The following is a 21930-nucleotide window of genomic DNA, read 5'->3' as shown; positions in this document are numbered from 1 at the left end:
AAAAAGGAGCATAAATAACATGTAAAAACAGAAAGTTAAAGCAATGAAAAGGAGAACCATGAAGATGATATAGAAATATCAAAAAAGAAAAATATCACATTTTCGGATAAATAGATACTAGACACCAACAGTTCATAAAAGAGTATTAAACCAAAGAAAAAGATGAAACAAACCCAGAAACCTTTCCAGAACCTAAACCCATTATCACAAAGATTATAAAATCTTGAATAAAAGGAATCCATCTTTTAGCTTGAATTCATACATTTAAGGAAAAGAACTTACATATGGATAATCTGGCTAACAGTTTTTGTTGCTTCTCGTACAGTATCGAAACCCGAAAACTATACATACACACATAACAGGGTAACAGGTAAATGTGTATAACCATATCCCTATGTATGTTAATGTTGTGTTTGTGTACGTATAAGAGAGTAGAGAGAGATTGCTGAAGAAAGACAGAAACAGCAGGCAAAGGAGAAATGGTGGTGAGCTGAGCTGGTGGCACACACTTTAGTAGCATCTAGAATAAATTTATCAAAATTGAAACTCCTAGTAAAAAAAAGTAATTATTTTTACGTAAATAGTCGCGTGTCTGTTAATTAATTTGATTTGATATTTTTTATCTAAAAGTAGTTTATTTTTTAAAATATTCAAATATTCTTACTTTTTACATAAATAAATTACAATTCAATTTACTTAAATCGATTTTATTTGAAACATGCCTTGCCTTCCGTATCTCTTTATTTTCTTTTCCTGATAGTTAAGTTTCAATTTGAAGGATAGATGTGACTATTATGGTAAAAATGATAACAATTTTTTGCTCACAAATTTCAAGTGTTTTTCTTATCTTTAATTTATAATATATTTATTCTAAAGTTTAAGATTTCTAATGGTACTCTTAAGGATATTTTGATATTTTTATCACAAAATGAAAAGTAAGAGAAAAAGGAGGATAAGAAAAAAATATAAAAAGATGTGATGGAACTCTTAAGCATACATATTTGATCTAGATGTTTAGATTTTTAATGTGATTAAAATGTTTTAAATTTTTGGTAAAATAAACAAAGGGAGAAAGGAGGATAAGAAAAAAAATATAAAAAGTATGAAAATTTTTTACCATTACATTTTCTCCTTTTTGTTATAATTTTCAACAATTTGTTCAAAAATTGTCAAAATATAAAAATTTCTCAAATTATATTTTTTAAAATAGAAAAATGTAAATATATGTTAATGCATGATCGTTTATAACTATTCAATAAAATTTAACCTTGCGAATGATTTAGGGTGTTGCATCATGAAATTGGCGTTCCCCTTTATCAGCAGTGGTGATTTTTGTATGATTTTTTTTTCCTTTTAGCATTAGCAATCAATTTCACAATCAGTATGCCTGAATCATAAACTAAATCGATTAATTAGCATCTTTATCAGCTATGAAGTCCAAAGAAAGTTGAAATTAAATAGTTCAAACAAAGGACAAATTAAATTAGTTATCCATTGTAGATGAAAAACAAGTTTCAATTTCTAAAGCAGAGGACAAACAAATAACAAGTCCTTTGCAGACAACCATGTTCAAACTTTAAACAGTTCACCAGTAACTGTAATTGTCTGCATAACTGGTATAGTGGATCATAGGGTTAACCTTTGGCGGTGGCCTAGAATTGAAAAAACCATATGGAGGAGGCACCGCTGGCGAAGGCGGAGGCCGCATTAGCCCAAATGGATGGTATGGAGGTGCTGCTGGCCTTCCAGTCACCGGCTGAGGATAAGACTCAAAGGGTCGATTATATGGCATAGGACCACCATACTTAGGCATAGGCGTCCAGGGAAATCGCCATTTGGACGGTCTATCCATCGTTGAGGGCTTCCCTATCGTGGATACTCGACTTTTGGTCTCATCCAAGTTCTTTTTTGCTCCTCCAATATTCTTAGAAAACAAACCAATAAACCTTTTCTTGACTTTACCCTTTCTGCTTTGCTTGCTGATGGTGGGATCAGGGTGTTGACAAGTGATGCTGGCATTGCTCTTCTTAGCTGCAGGTACCTCTCCATTATCATCTTGACCATGATCATGGTCATCGTCAGAATCAGACACAGCATCACAACGACAACAACAGTCTTTTTCCATTTTGGAATGTGATCCGTGATGATCAGAATTATCAACCCCTTTGTTGGAACAGCTGGTACTGCCCTGAACATCTTGCTCGGGGGACCTTCGGAAGGACAAAAGCTCTGCATTTTTGCCCCATTTCTCAAGCTTCTTCACTATAGTCATTGGGTTTACTTTTCCTGAAATTGTTACCACTCTGTCGGAATCGTAGACGATGGACTCCACTCCTAGTTGTAGGGAAACATAGAAAATTTCAGCAAAAACCAATTTAATACAAACCAAATTAGTAGTAAAAATGGAGAAACTACCTTTGATTTTTTGTAACTTCTCCTTTACTTTCAATCGACACATGGTGCAACAGTTGATATTCACTTTCAGAGTACAAGTCTACAAATATATATTCCAAGGAAAAAAAAAACATAAACAAAATTCCATCACGAAAGATATGGTATAAGCATAAATCTGTGAAACATAGTAGTGCTAAATGAGATTAGGATATTACCGGCAAAGCTTGGCGATGTTCCATGGAATTGGACTGATTTCTTAACAGAGATGTTTATGTTCTTCGGTTAGGAACAGAGCATTGACAGGGGATATATAGAGAGAGAGACAAACTTTTAGACTTTGCCTTGTTATGTTTTGAGAGGTTAGTTTAAGGAAGTTGTTAAGCTTTCCATAAACATTGGAGTCCGGCGATCTTGGGAGATTTTACAAGAATGAAATTTTAGGGAAATATGGAAAGCCTTTTTCCATAATCTTAATTTTTGGGGGTTAATTGGTTATATTTTGTCAGTTATACACGGGAAGTGAAATCTTAGGGAATCTCAATAATTACTTGATGGAACTAATCTGTTTGCCTTGTGAAATAGAAAAATAGAATCAGGCTGGACCAATCATATAAATCTAAATGTGAAATCTATTGCTTTTGAATGGATTATATATTTATTTTATTATAATTAAAAAATTAAAAAATTATAATTATAAGTAATTATATTGAACATTAGTTTTTTTAATTAAATACATTACAAAAAAAAAAAAAAAAAAAAAAGCACTGCACTCTGGAGAGAGAGAAAAGAGGGGTGGCTTTTGTTAGAGAGAGAGTCAGAGAGAAGCAGAAAAGGCGGGTTAACTTTTTTATTGTTCTTTTTTTTAAATAAAATAAAAATTGGTGACGGCCATGAAAGTTCGCAGAGGAAGTTCTAACAACAAACTAACCTCCTTTTATATCACCATTAAGGATTAGAAAATAAAAAAGAAAAAGAAATTATTATCATCCTTCAGCTGCGCCCTTTTCTCAAAGCTCCAAAGCAACAAAACACGCACAAAAACCAATTAATCGAGCCCGGCCACCGTCTCTCTCGAGATATCAAAAATTAACATTCGTTGTGAAAAAACGAAGAAGATCGAGTGAAGATTCTGCGTTTCTCCAAGAATGCATTTCTCCAAACTCGACGATACGCCGATGTTTCGGCAAGAGGTTCGTCTTCTTTCTTTCTTTCTTTCTTTTTTTTTTTTGGCAATGCTGCATTTTTCCTTGAATGTTGTTCTTTTAATAATGCAATTATTTGCCTTATTTAAGAATAAACACGAAATTTTCGTTTAGATCGCATGAGCAAGTTAAAGTTTTGTAGGGGAAGTAGAGGCGGAAAATAAGATGTCTTTGGATGTTATTATATTAGGATATCTTTATCTATTTCCATATGCATTCACGCAGTATTAATCGGCATTTGGCAGTTATCTATCTTATAATAATTTTACCGGTTTAATGCTCTTGTATTTGTTTTTTTTTAAATTCTTTTTACACGGTATTTGTCTGAAGGGGCACTAAGGAGGAATTTACGTTTGATTTTTATAGCATTGTGGAAAACTTTGTTTGCCATTTCTGCTTTAAGTGGAATCTTTTGAGGTTGGATTCCTAGTTTTTTTTTTTTTTTTGCCATTTTCAACTAGTGTAAGCAAGCCATATAGTATATTTTTCTTGCTTATTAAACTTTTTAGAAATCATTTTTCTTTTATTATTAGTATTAGTAGTATTTTGCATTATGTTCAGGTTAGTTTGTCTTAGATACTGGTAGTAATTGATGTATTGCTTGGTGAAACAGATACAGTGCTTGGAAGAGAACGCCGAGTTATTGCGAGGAAGATGTTTAAAATTTTACAAAGGATGTCGAAAATACATGTAGGTCTACATTTTGGTTTTGTTTCTGCAGGTTGTGTGCACCCATTGTTCTAGAGTTTTGTGTGCTTAAGGCTGAAGAGAAAACACTGATAATTAACTCGCAATCTGTCTTACTAATGTCTGTCCTGGTGTTATTAAGTTGTTGATAGTTGGTTTTATTTCTACTTTGACAAAGCAGAAGCCCCTGAAAAAAAAAAAAAAAACTCCCAAAAGAAGAAAATATAGTAACTCATGGAGGTAGAATTTGCTTCTAAGTTCTAATTCATAATTGTTAAATGGTTTCTCAAACAATGGCTTGATATGCTTGTCGTTTCCTACACGGTTAAGGGGACCTCCTTTATGGCTCCATTCAAGCCTTCTTAGACCACTGGCCATTTGAGAAGCCTTGAGAATGGAGCTGTGAGGAGATGATGATGAAGTGTTATTAGTTAATTACAAATGCTGTACTTCTTAGTTAGACTAGAGCAAACCAAGCGAAGCTCATATCTTGTAACTGGCAAGAGAAATTGTGGTTAGTTGTTTTTCTGCTGTCCAACAAGTGGCAAGTGCACAACAAGTTCAAATACGGAGTGTCATGTTGCTGCCGAAACTTAATATTTGCACTAATCAATATTACTTCTCTAATATAGGCTCATATTATTGAATGATCTCACATGGTCAATTTCTTTTATATACCAGAGAAGGGCTTGGAGAGGGTTATGATGGCGACATTGCTTTTGTAAATGCCCTTGAAACTTTTGGAGGGGGGCATAATGATCCTATCTGTGTTGCTTTTGGAGGTACACATTCTAACTTCCTGTACCCCTTTGAATAATGCCTTGAAAATGCTTATTTTACCTTGCTGTAACTTAGAACTACCAAGGTTATGTCCATTTAAACACTGCCGGTTCTTAAAATGAATTTATCACATCTATTTTCCTATTTCATTTTGTTTCATTTTTATGTAGACCTTATGTTCTGTGTCCTTACTTGAGAAAGGAAAAGCCTTTAGAAAACTTATTTGAGCACAAATCAATGCTAAATAACTATCAGAATTTCTCATTTTGTGAATTATTGGTACTAGAGGAGATACTGGAAAACAAGTTTTGGTTCTTTTCTTGAAAAATTATAATCTTGTTTGTCCTATTTTTTGTTTTATGTAGTTCTTTATGTATTTATTATATAATTTTGATGTTACGGTTTTACTTAAATTGGACAAGCTGATTTATAATCCCCTGCTTGTTGTGGTTGGTATGTAAAATGTAAGTTGGTTTGTACAGTCTGGAAATGAAATAAATTGCTAATATAATTACTGCAGTTCTTACTGATGAAATTCATACTGTTTCTGCAGGCCCAGTCATGACAAAATTCACCATTGCTTTGAGAGAAATTGGCACATACAAGGAAGTTCTTCGCTCACAGGTAGTGACTTTTGTGATTTTAGAGGTACCCTGTTAAAACATCGTGTATAATCTTTATATTTTATGTAAGGCTTTGATTATTGAATTTAGTGATATGACTTAAGTTTGTCTATGATTTAACCCTTTAAGCATCAAAAGTATTTGCTATTAAGATTTGTAATTGTAGAATCAGTTTCATTTTGAGCAATCATATTGTATTATGAATAATTACAAAGAAAAAGGATAATGCAGGTCATAAAGTAAGCACCTCGTGACCAACTTTAAGAATTTACAACCAAGAGGAAGCTTGTCAGGGGTGAAGCTAGGGGGCTGGCAGGGGCCCTGGCCCCCCTTGGCTTTTAAAATCCCATTGACCCTTAATCTTTCACACCTAAAGAAAGGGAAAAATATTATTTTGCGCCCCCCCTAAAATTTATGATTCTCCCCTCCCCGCTTGTAAAGTTCATGTAATGAGCTGTTAACACTTTTATTTTTAGATTTATATTCTTAATTTGACCAACTTTAAAAGTAAATTTGTTTAGCTCGTTAAATTTTGCATATTTCTTTCCAATTAAAGCATGTTTACACTTATTATTATGTCTTTTTTTGAGTCAAAACAATTTCTTTCCATATTGATAAAAGATAATTAAAAATCTTCAATTGCTATATATATTATGTATATAATATTCATATAAGTTTCCTTTTATTTCCTACCATCCTTGTATTTATTTATTTTTTGAAGATCATAGTTTTAGCTTTTTTAAAGGCCGTAACTTTTACTTTCTTTTTTCAAAACTATTAGCTTGATTAATTTTATTTTATCATTAATTTTTGTATGCAATACTACTTATAATATTTGGAGATAAGTATTTGTTTTTATTTTTGAAAGAAATTAATGCTTTTTCATACAATGACGTTGTTGTTTCATTTAAATTTTAAATTTTATTTACTACAAACTTTTGAAAAGAGGTTCACAGTACGTCTATCCTGGCCCCCCCAAGACTCTGGCTTCGCCCATGAAGCCTGTTTTACAAAAGAAGGAAGGGGATGGGATATCTTCTTCTCCTAGAAACCAACATAAATTTCAAATTCTAAATGTTCATATTCAATTTAAGGCATTAACTAACTATTTTAATGATTTAATAAGTTGGATTTTTTTTCAAAGATTTGTTTCCCCCCTCTAAATTACCTATTAAGTAGTATTAGATTGCAGTGTGGATCTTCATTAATGAACTTGTAAGTGTTTATTAGTTGTAATTTGTACACTCATCTGGTATTTCTAGCGTCTCCTTATGTGACTCATCTCATTTCAATAAAACTTTCTTGCACATTCAATTGTTATAAGGTGGGCCTGTCTCTAACATCATGTTTGAGATATTCTGCTAAGAAAGGTCATTCTGTTTTATGTTGAACTTCTAAGCTGGTTTTCCCTGGCAAAATGGTTTATTCGATTATGTGAAACTTTTTCAATTAATTTAATACCCTCTTCTAAGCAATATAGTTTATTAGACAATGTGAAAAATTTTCAATTAATTTAATACCCTCTTCTAACACTTCCAATTTGCTTTTTCAGATAGAGCACATGCTAAATGAAAGGTTGCTTCAGTTTGTCAATGTTGATCTGCAAGATGTCAAGGTACTCTTTATCATGTGGTAGATGTTGCATCCAAGTCCCTCTTGTTAGTTGTCACTGGTTTTCAGCTCTGAAATTACAGTGTTTTTGTTGTTATTGACACAGGAATGCAATATTGTTTAGCCTTTCTCCATTCTTTTTATTTTTCTTAATTTATGTTCACATGATTCAATGTAACAATATTGAGAGAGAGAGAGAGAGAGAGAGAGAGAGAGAGAGAGTAGTGCTAACTTTGCTTTTAGTGGAACATTTTTCTTTCTTGCTGTTTGAAAGGAGAAAGTTAAAGAAGTGGATCTTGTGGGCACTTTAATGACATTTGTTTTACCTACATGTACAGTTGAAAAGTCCTTGGGTACATTTGAGAGCAGCATATTGTCATTCATGTCTAATTGACCTGCATGTGTAGTGGATGAATTTTGTTATTCCTTTTCATATTTGACCTAAAGGGATAAGGTCTATGGTTATCTTCTTTTACTGCCTTCTGCCTGCCTACAAATGGTGTCACCTGCTTCTAGATCACCGCAGAATGCGGTGACTGGCTTCCATCTGAGTTCTTCACTCAAACAATGAAACAACTTGATAAGTGACAGTCTTGGTGACATTAACTGGTTTCTTTCATATTTTCTGACTCATTGTCGAAACCATTGCTTCAGGATGCTCGGAAACGTTTTGACAAGGCTTCACTTATATATGATCAGGTGAGTTTCATATTCGAAGTGTTAAACACTCTTCTGTTTTTTCTTTTTTGATTCCACTTTTCCAGTAGTAAGGATGCCTTTAGTTTATAAGCATCATGTTGATATTTGTTGTAAATTTCAATTTAATAATAAAAATTTGTAGAAAAATGCTGGGACCTTGAAGCATATGTGCATCTTGTTAAAATGAAAATTACCAACCATATTTTGATTCGTTGTTGCACATTTTAAAACACTGTTTCTAAAATTTCCCCTATGTTGAGTATTGATGTTGCACTCAAAAACGAGGAAGGGGAATGGTGGCAATAGGAAACAGGGACCGTGCAATGTTTGTCTTAGATTTGATTCTAGATTCTTATACAGAGTTAAAGTCCTTCCACAAAATGAATCATAAAGCCTCTGTTTTGTTGTTCCTTTGCTACTTGCTCCTGATTTCTGGAAGCATAAGGCAAAAAGCATTTTTGGATGAAAGAATGATTTTTTAAATAATTATAAATTAATAAAAAATGAATTTTTATAAATATCAAAATGGATGATGTTATTTTATTTAAGGGTTTGAAAAATGTGTTACCTTTAAATTATTTGCACATTTTTTACCAAAATAATTTTGCTTTTTCCATCATTTGCTTTTTAGCAACTTTGACGAAACAAATTGCAAGTAGCCATAGCAATAACCAAATAGACACTAAGTTAAATTTTCTTGCCGATTGGCAATAATCACTTGACATCCTTATAAGTATTATAAGAATTCATTAGGATTGAAACAACTAGTCATTATGAATTTGAGAACTGGAAAATCCTTGTAAGTATTATAGGAATTCATTAGGATTGAAACAACTAGTCATTATGAATTTGAGAACTGGCTTTAGTGGACTTTTTTTTTAAAGCTAGTGCTTTATAACATTCTAGCTGGTATATTCTAAATGGTGGCAATTGGTGCTGGTACCCGTTTTGTGACACAGGCAAGGGAGAAGTTTCTGTCTTTAAGGAAAAGCACTAGGATGGATGTAGCTGCGGCCATTGAGGAGGTATATGCGATATTAACTTTTTTCTTGACCCAAAGAATTCTTCTTACAAGTGCATAAATTTATGAACTAGGTTGTCATGGTTAACCATTATCTTTCAAAATCTAATTTGGTAGAGAGACATTCCAGGAACTACATACTGCAAGAACCTCATTTGAGCAAGCCCGCTTCAATCTGGTAAGTTGTGTTTGTTAACAAATGTGTGTTCAATTTTATATGCATTTTTTTAATGGAAGCTGTAAATATACATGTTCTTGTATGTCCAGGTTAGTGCTCTTTCAAAATTTGAAGCCAAAAAAAGGTTTGAATTTTTGGAGGCTGTTAGTGGGACGATGGATGCTCACCTTCGTTTCTTCAAACAGGTATGGAAAATGCCACTTGATGACAACTTGTCTTTTTCTTACAGGTGGTATCTTCTAAATATGTTCAAGTTCTGGACCTTTTTCCTTTGCAGGGATATGAACTCTTACATCAGATGGAACCTTTTATAAACCAGGTTTGTCGTAGTAACTTTTCCTCATAAATGATTAAATGAAAGATAGTTAAATTTGCCAAACTTTTTAACGTATAAAAATGTGAAGATTTCTTTCTTCAAGTTGATACTTCTTTAATAATGTAAACAGATTGAACAAGGCTGCTAACACCAGCAGCCAACTCTTTTGAAACTAGCAAAAGTAGCTGAGACAAGCTATAGCTTTTTGTATGTTGCTTTTCCTTACAAGTTGCATTATTCAAAGAATCCACCAAGAAACCCACTCTTGCGAAGAAAGTTATATGTTTTGTAGCTTGGACAGAAAGCCAAATCTTTCATCTATTATACCGTCTTCCTCATTCTCTGCAAGGTATAGAAAAAGGTAGAAAGGGTGTGAAAGATGAGAGCCCTCAAAGCACAGGGTCCAAATTTTGTTGTCCAGCTTAAGCATATACTATTAAATGAAGAAAAATCTTTGTTTCCGGTGTCAGTGAGTGACTGAAGGTAATATAACTAAAGCAATCTTCCTAACTTTGAGAAGATAACTTTGCCTGTTCTCAATATGAGAATGCATAACAAACTGTTTTGGACTATAATGCTAAAACTAAGCTGGTCTACCATAAGGATTTCATCAACAGTTGCTTTAGATTCTTCTACGTGACTAGGAGTTAATACAGGAGCTTGTGCCTGCTAAGTATCCTTGTCATTGGCAAGTGAGAGTGGGATTTGTCCTTTGCTCCCTTATGACACAACAATGAAGCTAATATAAGTGTTCTCATTGCTAATACCTGCTACAGTGAGACTGATTTCTACTTCAGAAAGAAGTATGATAGGGGCCCAGATAAGATCTCCTTCTGATCTGATTTACTGCAAAAATTAAATGACTAGAGCCCACATTAATATCCAAAAATGCTTCAAAATTTTTAAATCTTTCTTTTAATTGATACCACTTGTATCAAAGGTGCCTGTTGTAATTTAATATCCAGGATGATGCTATTATTCTTCTGGAATCACTAGCACAATATTCTGGTCAAGCAAAGTAGATGGAAGTGGTAAGCCTTGAGTCATTTTTTTGCCAACTGGTGCTTCCAACCACTCCTGTGACAAGCTTTTTTCTCCTCTAATAAAGAGAAAAACTTTGCCTCAAGAGCGTTAGTATTTCTTTTCCCTCCTTTTTTCTACATCAGAATCCAGCTCCTTTCTTAATTATGAGGTCCTCCTCCTGTAATAAAAGTGGCCATAAGCAAGCAAATTCCTTGGGAAACTTCCATTGATTTTCTTTCCCGAGGAAATATAGATCTTTTTCTCCAGTTTTCTGCCAATAAAGTCTTCCTCAGAAGCTCTTTTCTTCATTCTTCGAACTTTTGATTTCTCTTAATTGGGAGAATGACTAGAACTAGTGCTGCTGGGTTGCAGGTCTTGGCTTATGCACAACAGTCAAGGGAATGTTCTAACTATGAACAGGCATCTCTAAGTGAAAGGATGCAGGAACATATCAGGCAGATTGATCTCAAGAGTAAGCAGTCCTGCTATGTTTGTCCTGCCACAGCGGATGGTATGCGACCTTTTGCAAGGGGTTCCCAGAAAGTTATTGAGGCAGTTATGCAATCTGCTGAAAAGGGAAAGGTATTATCTAATCTATTGCTCAACTTTTGCAACTTCTCTTAGAAAATTTTAACTTGGTTTCAATTTTAATTATTTTTTTTCTTAAGGAGTTCCTTTACATTTCCATAGCTGACACTACCATTACTTAGGTTCAAACCATACGACAAGGTTATCTTTCAAAACGTTCCTCAAACTTGAGGGGTGACTGGAAGAGAAGGTTTTTTGTTCTTGATAGTCAAGGGATGTTGTACTACTATCGTAAACCATTTGCCTGGTCTTCTGTAAGTCACTAGATGGAAGATAACTTATAATACTATAGGCTGTAAATGTTTTCTCATTCATTTTCTCCTCTTACTAAATGTTACTCATTCAGGCAGGTGGAAGTCAGTCTGCTATACAAAGGAGTGGTCCCTCTGAAAGTGGTCCTGGGCTGCTAAGTCGATGGCTTTCTTCTCACTACCATGGTGGCGTACATGATGAAAAATCTGTTGCACGTCACACTGTAAACTTGCTGACAGCAACAATTAAGGTTGACGCAGATCAGTCAGATTTAAGGTTTTGTTTCAGAATCATCTCACCAACAAAAATCTATACATTGCAGGTTTTTGATCAATACTTCAATTTCTTGGTGAATATGTAACTGACGCTTTTATTTGTGACTCTGACTTTTTCCTGCAAACCTTTTGTGGTTATGAAGTTTGGATTTGCTTGCATATTTAGCAGTAGATTCTCAAAAGTATTCGCTTGGCAATGCAGGCAGAGAATGCACTGGACCAAAGGGATTGGATTGAAAAAATAACTGGAGTAATTGCTTCATTATTGAGTTTCCAAACACCTGAGAAGGTAATCGACGGAATTTTCTTTTAAACAAAATTGTGGGGGGAGGGGGGGTGGAAAGCCGAAAGCACCTACATATGCCTTGTTTTTCCTCAACCAAAAAATAGAATGAGATATACATTTATTTAATTTTCTTCAAAAAGTATTTTCTTGAATTGGGGAAAAAGGGGCATTAATCAAGTGTTCCTCACTAAATATCCTCTGATTATTTTATCTTTGTAAATGACCATGCAACTTTTATGTCAGTGCCTCTCTGCTTACAACATGGGAACTGCTGATAATTGCTCTGCCAGTGATTGTAGTTCACTAGTAGATTCCTCTGATGCTTATCAGACAGCAGTTGGAGAACATACATCTCAGAATCTCTCCTCTGGAAGTCATTTAGATATATCGAGAAGTTTGCAGCATCAAGGGTATTGCATAAAGAGTGAAAAGCCAATTGATATCTTAAGAAGGGTAGCTGGGAATGATAAATGTGTCGACTGTGGTGCACCTGAGCCAGACTGGGCATCTTTAAACCTCGGTGTCCTTATATGCATTGAATGTTCTGGAGTTCATCGTAATCTTGGTGTACATATATCAAAGGTATGTCATCTATATGTGTTCAGCAAACCTTATATCTGTCTATGACCTGATATTGGCAACTTGTTTAATGTTTTTTAAAGAATCAGGAATAACTAACTGTATGTAAGGTCTTCGAATCCCTTTAAAGGATGTTAAGAAAGTTTTTTGGTCACAGAGTGCTGTTGAGAATTTGAAACTTTCAAACAACTTTGGGAAATTAAGAGCTTAGCAAATGAAATTAAGTATGCCTCAAACAAATTGAGAAAGAGGGCAGAAATTTCTTGTTTTAGCTTTTCTATTTCTGAATGTAACACTTTATTTGTTTCTTTAATGTGTCTCTTAGACATAAATTTTGGTTTGGCCCATGTTGTCACTCTTACTTGTACTCAACTCAAAACTAACGCATTTTCCTTGATGCAAGCTAACGGATTAGGCAATGTTTATAATGCATTAGACAATATCCTTGTGTAAGTTTCTGTGTGTACATGAAAGATGCAAAAGATGGGAACAAAGAATACTTTTTTAATCATGTTAGCAGGTTTGTCAATATAAAATTAATTTTTCTTGGTCTTAGGACGTGAAACATTTGTCCCTTGTTTTTCTTTTTGGAGTAGGACTTGCTGTCATCCTTGTCTTATATTCATACACTAATTCTTTCTTTATATTTCTTTTTTCCTTTTTTTTTCTCTGATCTATTCATTCAGCTTCTATATAACCTTTTACTCAGATAAGATCACTGACACTTGACGTTAAAGTGTGGGAACCATCTGTCCTGGCTTTGTTTCAATCACTGGGCAATATCTATGCAAACTCAATCTGGGAGGAGTTGTTGCACTCAAGAAGTACAAGAACTGCCATGCCTGTAGGGTAAGTAACACATATATGATCTGATTGGATAACTTTTTTTATGCTAGTAAGTTGTTACTTCTTGTGGTGTAGTTCTTCAAAGTCTGATGTACATAAACAGCTTCTCACAATGAAACCTAGTTACAATGATCCGATTTCAGTGAAGGAGTTGTTCATTCATGCAAAGGTATTGCCCTGAATAATTCAGTTTCTTCTCTTGGAATTTCATTATCTCTTTTTGCTCAAATGAGAATGCCTCAATAATTGCTGCTGATCTGGCTTTAACTTTGCAGTAATATTTTCTTATTTATAATTTTCAACATGTTGCTTGATGTCATAAATCATAACTTTTTGGTCAAATGCAGTTTTGGTTATAAGGGATTTCTTTTTGTACTGTAGAAAATATCTATTAGATGTTTCAAAAAGACACAAAATCAATATTATATTATTTGATAATTATCAGTCTGTAGAAGAATTCCATGAGCTAGTCTCTTCCTTGACTTCATTGCTCTTTTATACATGTTTTGGATGTCAATTTTCAAAATGAACCACCTGTGTAGAGGTTTTTGCTAGGTAAGTTCAACAAACATTGACTGCTTGGCTCACTTGTGAGACCAATAGCTCCTGTTATTGGCCCATTTGAGCAAATCATTGTTTCCTTGCCTTCTGAAGATACATTGCTTATAGCAACTAGCAAGAGTAGATGAGATGACGAAGAAGAAACAGCTAAGATTATAGCAAACTTCTAGCCAAAGGAAGAGGAACGTCTGGACTTGGAAGTAACCTCTTCAGTCTTCAGTCTTCATTTCCTTTCTGAGAACTTAGAGAACTGCATCCAAAACAATGACTAACTTCTTTTGGAGATGAAAGCACTCGTGTGATAGCATTAAAGTGTCATTGTGAACTCTGTGCTCAGATAATTCAATTTGAGACACATATGCACAGGAAATGGGGCTGTAGGCAGTAAATTTAGGTATTCTGCTAGGCAAATTGATTTCTAGGCTGGCCATTTTGGGCCAATTCAAGGCTTGCTTTTGGATCTGATAGGGCTCACTAACTATGAGGCTCCCAGGTCACCCTTTTTTATTATTTAAAACCGTACTCTGTATTTCTTTTGGTGTTCTGTTCATTGTTTGAATCTGTACTTTTATTTCATAGTCCTTCTGTGTTTCCATTTTCTTCTGCACTTTTGGATGCAGTTCTAGGAACCTCAACTATAACCCCTACTTTTTTTTCCTTTATGGCCTTTTATGTTTCCCAGAAAGTCTGATTGCAGCTTGAAATTCTGTTCATGTGCATCAATACTTCAATTATATATTCTGCTGTTTACGCATGGTAGGATGTAGAATTGTCTGACCCCTTTGATAATCTTCGCAATATGATTTCCAAGCTGTCACAAAATTTGCACCTGAGCATTTGGCTCATTGGTTGGTGCATGATCCCCCTGTTTAAAAAGTAGGGTTCAAATCCCCCCTCCCCCAATTATTAAAAAAAAAAAGCTGTCACAAAATTTGCTTGTGTAATGTTCTTAAAATAGTATATGTGGTGGGCAACTGTATGCCTGTAATAATAGGCTTAAGATCTCTACTTCTGGATGTAGAGTTGATGGTTTCTGATTATTTCAGTATGCAGAGAAAGCTTTTGTTTCTAAGAAACAGGACAATCAGCATCTCCTTGCAGTGGCAGAAGAGGTGTGGGAAAGTGTCCGTGCTAATGACCAAAAAGCTGTATACCGCCACATTGTTTGCTCTGGAGCAGATGTCAATGCTATCCATGGGCAAGCATCATATTGTACATCCTTAACTCTTACCAAAAGTAATGTTATGGGAAGACCAAGAAATCCCTCATCACAACTTTGATTGCTTTGCAGGTGACTCTCTGGATCAGCCCTCCAGATATTTGAACTCATTAAACAAAAGTGAAGATCAGATTGAAAAGGAGTGTTCTGATGGTTGTTCTCTACTTCATCTCGCCTGCCTGACCACTGACATTGGCATGGTGGAGCTTCTCCTTCAGTATGGTGCAAACATAAATGCTTCTGATTCAAGAGGTCGGACACCGCTTCATCTTTGTGTTGTTAGCGGGAAATCTTCAATAGCAAAATTGCTGCTTACAAGGTGATATTTCATTTTCTTAATTTCTTTTTGCTCTATCTCCGTTGAGGGGATCGTGCTCTTTATGATGCTCAGAAGAGGTAAAACATTTTCTTTTCAATTTTCTTTTTCTTCAGTATTCTCGCTTTGAGCATGGTGAACATGACACTGCAGTAGATTCTCTAAAGAAAATATTGGTTTAATGGTTCTGTTTCATGCAATAGTTGCGAGGAGGTTATTTGCTTTCCCTTGTTCACATGCATATGAATACCTGGCCTATGGTTACACTATAGTCTGGCTATTGTCATCATGGGGGAAACCAATATTATACAATTACTGATACAAATATTATTCTACCACTGTGTCATTGTTACTTCGCAATCATTATTTCTATGATGTAATTGTCTGGTTCACATTAGTATTTGGCTGCTACTTCATAAGATATAGATTCTTTATCATACTGTCTAAAAATGCTTCTGATTGAGGGCATAAGAAATGGTACCTCAATGAGTGAAATGTTCAGTTTCATTGTCACAAGTCTTCATATTGTCTTCGTTACATTAGCCACTCGGTTGAAACTCCCATGTTTGAATTTGATAGATAACAATCCACCTCCTCGGTAGGATACGTGAAAACGTCTGAAATGATTTTTTGTTCTCTTTTAGTGGAAAATGTACATTGATAAGATCCATCCTTCCTCCAAAACTAGAATAAAGGAAAAGGATTTTATTTCAAAAGAAGAGGAAAAAGCATTTGCGTGTAGGTCATGGAAAAGCTTGTTGCTGCACACACTATCAATACAAGGCCATCTTGAGAGGTTGAGGATGAAAAATGTTCTTCTGCCCTCTTTTTCATCATTTCTGGAATATGTATCCATAACTTTGTTTACGCTAGTTATTTTTCCCAGTGCTGTGAAGGCAACTCACCCAGTTCCACAATTGCAGGGGAGCAGACCCGCATGCTGTAGATGGAGAAGGTAACACTGCGCTTCAGCTTGCATCAGCATCAGGCATTGATGATAATGAGGTCTTGGCGCTCTTAACAGACACACACAGATAGTACCTAAAAGAGACAGCAAAGGACTGAGAATGCAAGAAATAGATGACTGTTCTATTAAGAATTGGAAAATCAGAAGCCTATCACTTGGAAAGGTTAGGGCTGAACTTGGTAGACAGGTTATAAGTTTGGCTTGCGATGTCAACTACAACAAGTGTATGTAATTCCTCACACTGCCATTTCGTTGGCTGCTGTGTTATGGTAGCTTATGTTGTTTATGCTCTGCGATTTATATTTCCCCTTGAGGTGGTCTATTTTCTTCTTTATTGAGCTTAATAGGTCATAGTTGTAAGTTGTCCTATTTTGTTTCTCTTATGTCAAGACAATTTAAGCATTTGCTTCTTTTAACGCAGTTATATAACATCATGTTTGTCATCCTTTCATCCCAAAAGGATTAAGATAGCAGGGAGAGCATTCAACCCTTTATTCGTTTAATCCCGGAAATATATTAACAAATGCAATGAAATGAAGCAGATAAAAAGGTAAGACGGCCTCCCTAAATGTTATTAAAAAGATAATGTTAATTCCCAGGGACCATTTGTCCAAAATAGCAACCCCTCCCATCCAAAAAGATTCCCAGCAAAGAAGAATGAAAGTCTAATACTAACCTTTGAGCGGCAAACAATGTAACAAAAGCTTGTATTCACGCCTACAAAGCTTATTCAAAATAAACATGTAAGCATTTCTGGGGGTGCTGAACCTTCCATTTTGATAGGAAGTATCCACAACGACTAGTTTCCAAATGGCTGCAAATTGTTAAAACCAGAAGTTTCGCATACCCCTTAATTTCTAAGCCCTGCGAAAGGTTAGTATACTGTAGCACCAGCACAAACCAGCTTCCATTGTTGATTCCGTGAATTTTAACTGGGAAGGGAAAAAAAGAACAGTTGGTCTAGTTTGCTTCTCCCGTAACTATGCTTACACCTAACAAGCAACCCCAAATGTCACTTGCTTTGAGAAATTGCCAGGACTCTCAGAGTTTGCATCATCATGATCTTTATGGTTTATACTATGTACACTGGTGGAGTTTGGAACCCATCCAAACTGGACCAAACTCTCCAGAACTTGTTCTGCTTTCTCCAGACTTCCTTTATCATGAAAACTTCGAACTAGCTTGTGACATGTAACAGGACTGAGCCTCAGTCCTTGCTCTGCCATTTCATCAAGAAACTTTACAACTTCAGAAAATTCCTCTCTTTTGCATACTGCATCCAGCAGCAGAGAAGACCATTTTTGATCCAAGACAACATCCTTCACTAATATTTCATCCAACAGCTTCAAGTTTCCAATCAAATTATTTTCTTTCAAGTGTGCATTAGTCATAAGACCATAGATTATTTCATCAGGTTCGACCGCATTTGCTGCCATCCTCTCAAAAAGAGCAAACATCTCAGCTCTCCTCCCTAATCTGTCGTAACCATGTAAAAGCAAGGTGTAAGTTACAGTATTTGGAACCAGATTCCTCCTTTGCATTTCCAGAAAGAGATTTTCAGCTTCTTTCATCTCTCCTGCCTTGCAGTGATGATCAATCAGGATTGTGTAGGTTATATGATTTGGTGTGATACACTTATCAACCATGTCTTCTAACAGCCCATTAGCATCATTCGGTTTCCCTGACTTGCACAATCCATCAATCAATGCATTGAAAGCAGTCGTGGAAGCAAAGCCCTTCCTCACCATTTCATAAAATAAAGAGAGAGCCTTCTCCAATTTTCCTTCTTTACAGCATCCATCAACAAGGGCACAATAAGCAAAACTATCTGGTGGAACACCCCTTGAGGGCATTTCGTCCAGTAACTGAAATGCCTGAGTTAAATTTCCAGATTTGCAATATCCATCTATAATCATAGTATAACTCTTGGTATTAGGTGCCAAGGCTTTCTGTGAGATTTCATTAAACACCTTCCTAGCTTTCTCAATGTTACCTGCCTTACACAGACCACCAATCAACGTGTTATACGTAACAATGTTTGGAGCAATGCTTTTCTGGCACATCTCTTTATAAAGATTGAGAGCTGCCTTCATATCACCCAGCTTACAAAAGCCAGAAATGAGAGAAGTATAAGTGAAAACATCAGGCACTATACCCTTGCCATGAAGTTGAGAGAAAACATCCCTCGCATCATTAATTCTGCCATTTGTTGCAAGGCCATGGATGAGGACAGTGTAAGTCTTCACATCAGGGACCACGCCTTGTTCAGACATGCACCTTAATGTGGAAAGAGCCTCCGTTACATTTCCCGCCTTGCAGTGGCTGTTAATCAATTCAGAATAAATAACATTATTAGGAGCTATACCATAATTTTGCATCTCTTTAAAACACCTTTCTACAGCCTCAATTTCCCCTGCCTTAGCATATCCATGGATGAAAGCCCCATAGGTATGTGCATTTGGCTTCAATCCCCTGTCAACCATTTCAACTAAGCAACTCCTTGCTTCATCCATCTTTTGGGCCTTACATAAGCCACTTATAAGAGTATTGCAACAAATGACATCAGGCAGTACCCCTTTCTCCATCATTCTGTCTAGAATCCTTCTTGCTTCTTCAAATCTACTTTTCTGGATATGACCTTTGATCAGATTTGTATAGATAACAAGATTGGGCTTCAACCCTCCCTCAACCATTGCATCCAAAACATGATTAGCCCGTTCAAGATCTCCACAATGGCATAGGCCATTAATTATCCCACTATAAGTGTACAATGTGGGTGTCAAGTTGCTCCTCTTCATCTCATTAAGCAGTTCATACGCCTTATCAATTTTTTTTGCTCGAGAATAACTCTCAATCAAAATACTAAACGTTTGTGCATCAGGTTCAGCGCCAATCCAAACCATCTCATTGAACAGAGCTTTTGCCTTCTCTAAGTCGCCAGCCTTACAGACACCACTAATGAGCGCATTATATGTGAACACGTTCAATTTAATTCCACGAGCAACCATCTCATCCTTGACTCGGAAACCCTCCACAACATTCCCTTGTTTCATGAGCCCATCAATCAAAGCTGTGTAAGCAAAATGGTTAGGATTTAAACCTGCACGGCGCATTTCTGTCATCATCAATTTTGCTTCACTGAATCTCTTTTCCCTACAAAACCCATCAATAAGCGTATTGTAAGTATAAGCATCGGGAGCAAAACCCTTTTCAGCCATGGACTTCTTTAACTTCAATGCTTCATCAACAACACCAGCTCTACACAATCCACCAATCATAACATTATAAGTAACCAAACCAGGAGTACATCCCTTCTCCTCCATCTCAAGTATCACCCTTTTTGCCTTCTCAATATCCCCAACTCGACAATGAGCATTAATCACGTTAGTAAAAGTATAAACATCAGGAACCAGTTTAGCATCTACCATCCCGTCAAAAACCTTCCAAAACAAATCCAACTTATTAAACTTAACCAAATCACCCAAAAAATTATTACAACAAACCAAACCAGGCAAAAACCCACCTTCTTTAGCACCCAAAAAAACGTAAACAGCATTATTCCAAGAACCCACTTTTTTATAACAATCAATCAAAATCTCAAAAACCCCTGCATCATTCCCTTTATACTCCTTATAACACCTAATAATTGAAGCCAAAACGGCCTGAACAGGCCTCCTGGTCTGAACCATTTTGTCTAAAACCATATTGGCATCACGAAACAGCTTTGAATTACATAAAATAATCGCTAGAAATGAAAAAGAATCCAAATTTTGAGGGTTGGGGACTTGGTGAATTGCCCAGTTAAAGAAATTAAAGAGGCGCTTGGGATCACGAACCGAGCTTTGGTGAAGAATCGAGTGAACCGTTTCAGGGTTTAGCTTGTTTTCCAATTCTGATGTTGTTTCCAGAAGGCGTTTCCAGTCCTTTTTTTCGAGGATAGCGGCGATTTCCTCGGCTGCGGCGTCGTTTTCAGCCGATGTACAAAAGGAGGCTGATTTCAGACGAGAGAGTCTCGTTTTCGTGAAATGATAGAGCCTTCGTTTCGAAGTTAAACGCATTGTTGAAGGTCTTCGAAGAGGAAAAAAAAGGAGGGGGGGGGGAATTTTCAGGAAGGAAATCCGCTTTTCGTCTGCAAAAAAAAAAAAAGGAGAAAGAAAGCAGCGGCTTTCCGAGGAAAAAAAAGGAAGGAAACAGTGAGGAGGAAGATTGTTTAGAAATGAGAGACACACACTGGTGGGCCGTGGGCCTCATTTCTGGGTTTGAGGCCTATGTTTTTGGGTCTCAAATGCCCATGGATCCAACAAAGCCCTCCATTCGCCCCCTTTTTTGGTAAAGTGGGCTCAACCTTTTGGGTCATAGATTCTATCTAGCTACTTAAATGTAGTCCATTGTTTTCTCCCTTTTGCCTTCTTTAAAGCAAAACAAGTGTATGGCAGGGGTGAAAGCTAAGTTGAGATTCTGTTTAATTTACATTTTTTATTTTTTGTAAGAAATAATTTTAAAAAAAAACAAAAACCAAGAAATAAAACAATAAAGCGTCAATTATACAAAGTTTAAATAATTTAGGCTGGTGTAGTTTGATACGGGGAAAAATCTCCAATTGAGCCACGGCAGGTTAGTCCTTGAGGTGGTGGGGAGGGAAAGGTGGGACCAGTTACTCTCTATTGTATGCCATTATACCATGGTCAGTCCCTGCCACCCCTTTTTACCTCTTTAAAAGGAGAGATAGGGGTCCAATATTCTCTACAAAACGTTTGCCTTTAATGATAACATGAGAACCGGTATGGTCCATGGGCTATTTCTGATCGCTAAAGCTAGTGGATCAAATGACTCTATAACCCAATTATTTTGGGCCCATTGAAAACTTCCCACACTTTTTTTTTTTAATTAAAGCAAAAAAAAATTCGAAGTGGAATCTCTAAATAAGACATTATGCATCAATTAATGAGTCAAATATTTAAGTATTTTAATACTGTTTAACCTTCTCGCATGCAATTAACCAGGCAAGTAGAAAAGTGAAACCTGTGTTTCTTCTTGCTCTTCAATTTTGGAAACTGTAAGTGCCATACATCTTCTTTCAAGACTAAAGATGAGGAAAAAGTGATCCCAAACATCAAGCTAAAGCTCCTTGAAGGGCGGGTAAATTCAATCCTAAGTTTCCTATAGTAAACACCTATAAACATTTAATCTCAAAAATGGAGTAAGAGGGGTTAAATTGTTATTAAGATTGGTAATGATCCAACTATTATATCCAAGTTGTAACAATTTAATTGTCAAAGTCTTTTAAGTATACCAAGAAGTAGACATGACTTAAACTTTGAAAAACAAAAAAAAAAAAAAAGGTGAATTGACTATAGTCAGTTTTTTTTTCTTTGAATACTTAATTGATGAGGATATTTGAGTGGTGGTTGGTCCCCTATTTAACGAAAGGGAGGGGACTACACGCCACGCGTCTTAAAGAAGGAAAAAGGAAAGAAAAAAAAAAAAAACAAGACAGACTTGTAACA

The 21930-nt window shown here is 35.7% G+C and overlaps 3 protein-coding genes across 3 annotated transcripts; 1 reads left to right on the top strand and 2 right to left on the bottom strand.

Annotated features, from left to right (window-relative positions):
* LOC18605195 lies at positions 1495 to 2946 on the bottom strand. The gene is made up of 3 exons (XM_007038064.2): positions 2610 to 2946; positions 2416 to 2494; positions 1495 to 2334 (listed from the first exon to the last, which is right to left on the bottom strand). Exons 1-3 carry the CDS (start codon positions 2631 to 2633, stop codon positions 1586 to 1588), a joined length of 852 nt encoding a protein of 283 aa, XP_007038126.2. The 5' UTR covers positions 2634 to 2946; the 3' UTR covers positions 1495 to 1585.
* Positions 3155 to 16868, top strand: LOC18605194 (ADP-ribosylation factor GTPase-activating protein AGD1). Its single transcript, XM_018117899.1, is given in 20 exon segments — positions 3155 to 3584; positions 4210 to 4286; positions 4965 to 5065; positions 5617 to 5687; positions 7239 to 7301; positions 7952 to 7996; positions 8956 to 9021; positions 9148 to 9195; positions 9285 to 9380; positions 9473 to 9514; positions 10907 to 11116; positions 11245 to 11376; positions 11469 to 11696; positions 11852 to 11938; positions 12179 to 12517; positions 13224 to 13363; positions 13436 to 13529; positions 14968 to 15162; positions 15164 to 15459; positions 16380 to 16868. Coding segments are annotated over 20 exon segments (2490 nt in total). The 5' UTR covers positions 3155 to 3539; the 3' UTR covers positions 16495 to 16868.
* Positions 16012 to 20553, bottom strand: LOC18605193 (pentatricopeptide repeat-containing protein At5g61990, mitochondrial). The gene is made up of 2 exons (XM_007038059.2): positions 17100 to 20553; positions 16012 to 16497 (listed from the first exon to the last, which is right to left on the bottom strand). Exon 1 carries the CDS (start codon positions 20479 to 20481, stop codon positions 17416 to 17418), a length of 3066 nt encoding a protein of 1021 aa, XP_007038121.2. The 5' UTR covers positions 20482 to 20553; the 3' UTR covers positions 16012 to 16497; positions 17100 to 17415.

This window comes from Theobroma cacao, chromosome 3, assembly GCF_000208745.1.
Source record: "Theobroma cacao cultivar B97-61/B2 chromosome 3, Criollo_cocoa_genome_V2, whole genome shotgun sequence".
Lineage (NCBI taxonomy): Eukaryota > Viridiplantae > Streptophyta > Magnoliopsida > Malvales > Malvaceae > Theobroma > Theobroma cacao.
Note: the sequence above shows the minus strand (reverse complement) of the source record. Positions and strands in the feature narration are given on the sequence as shown.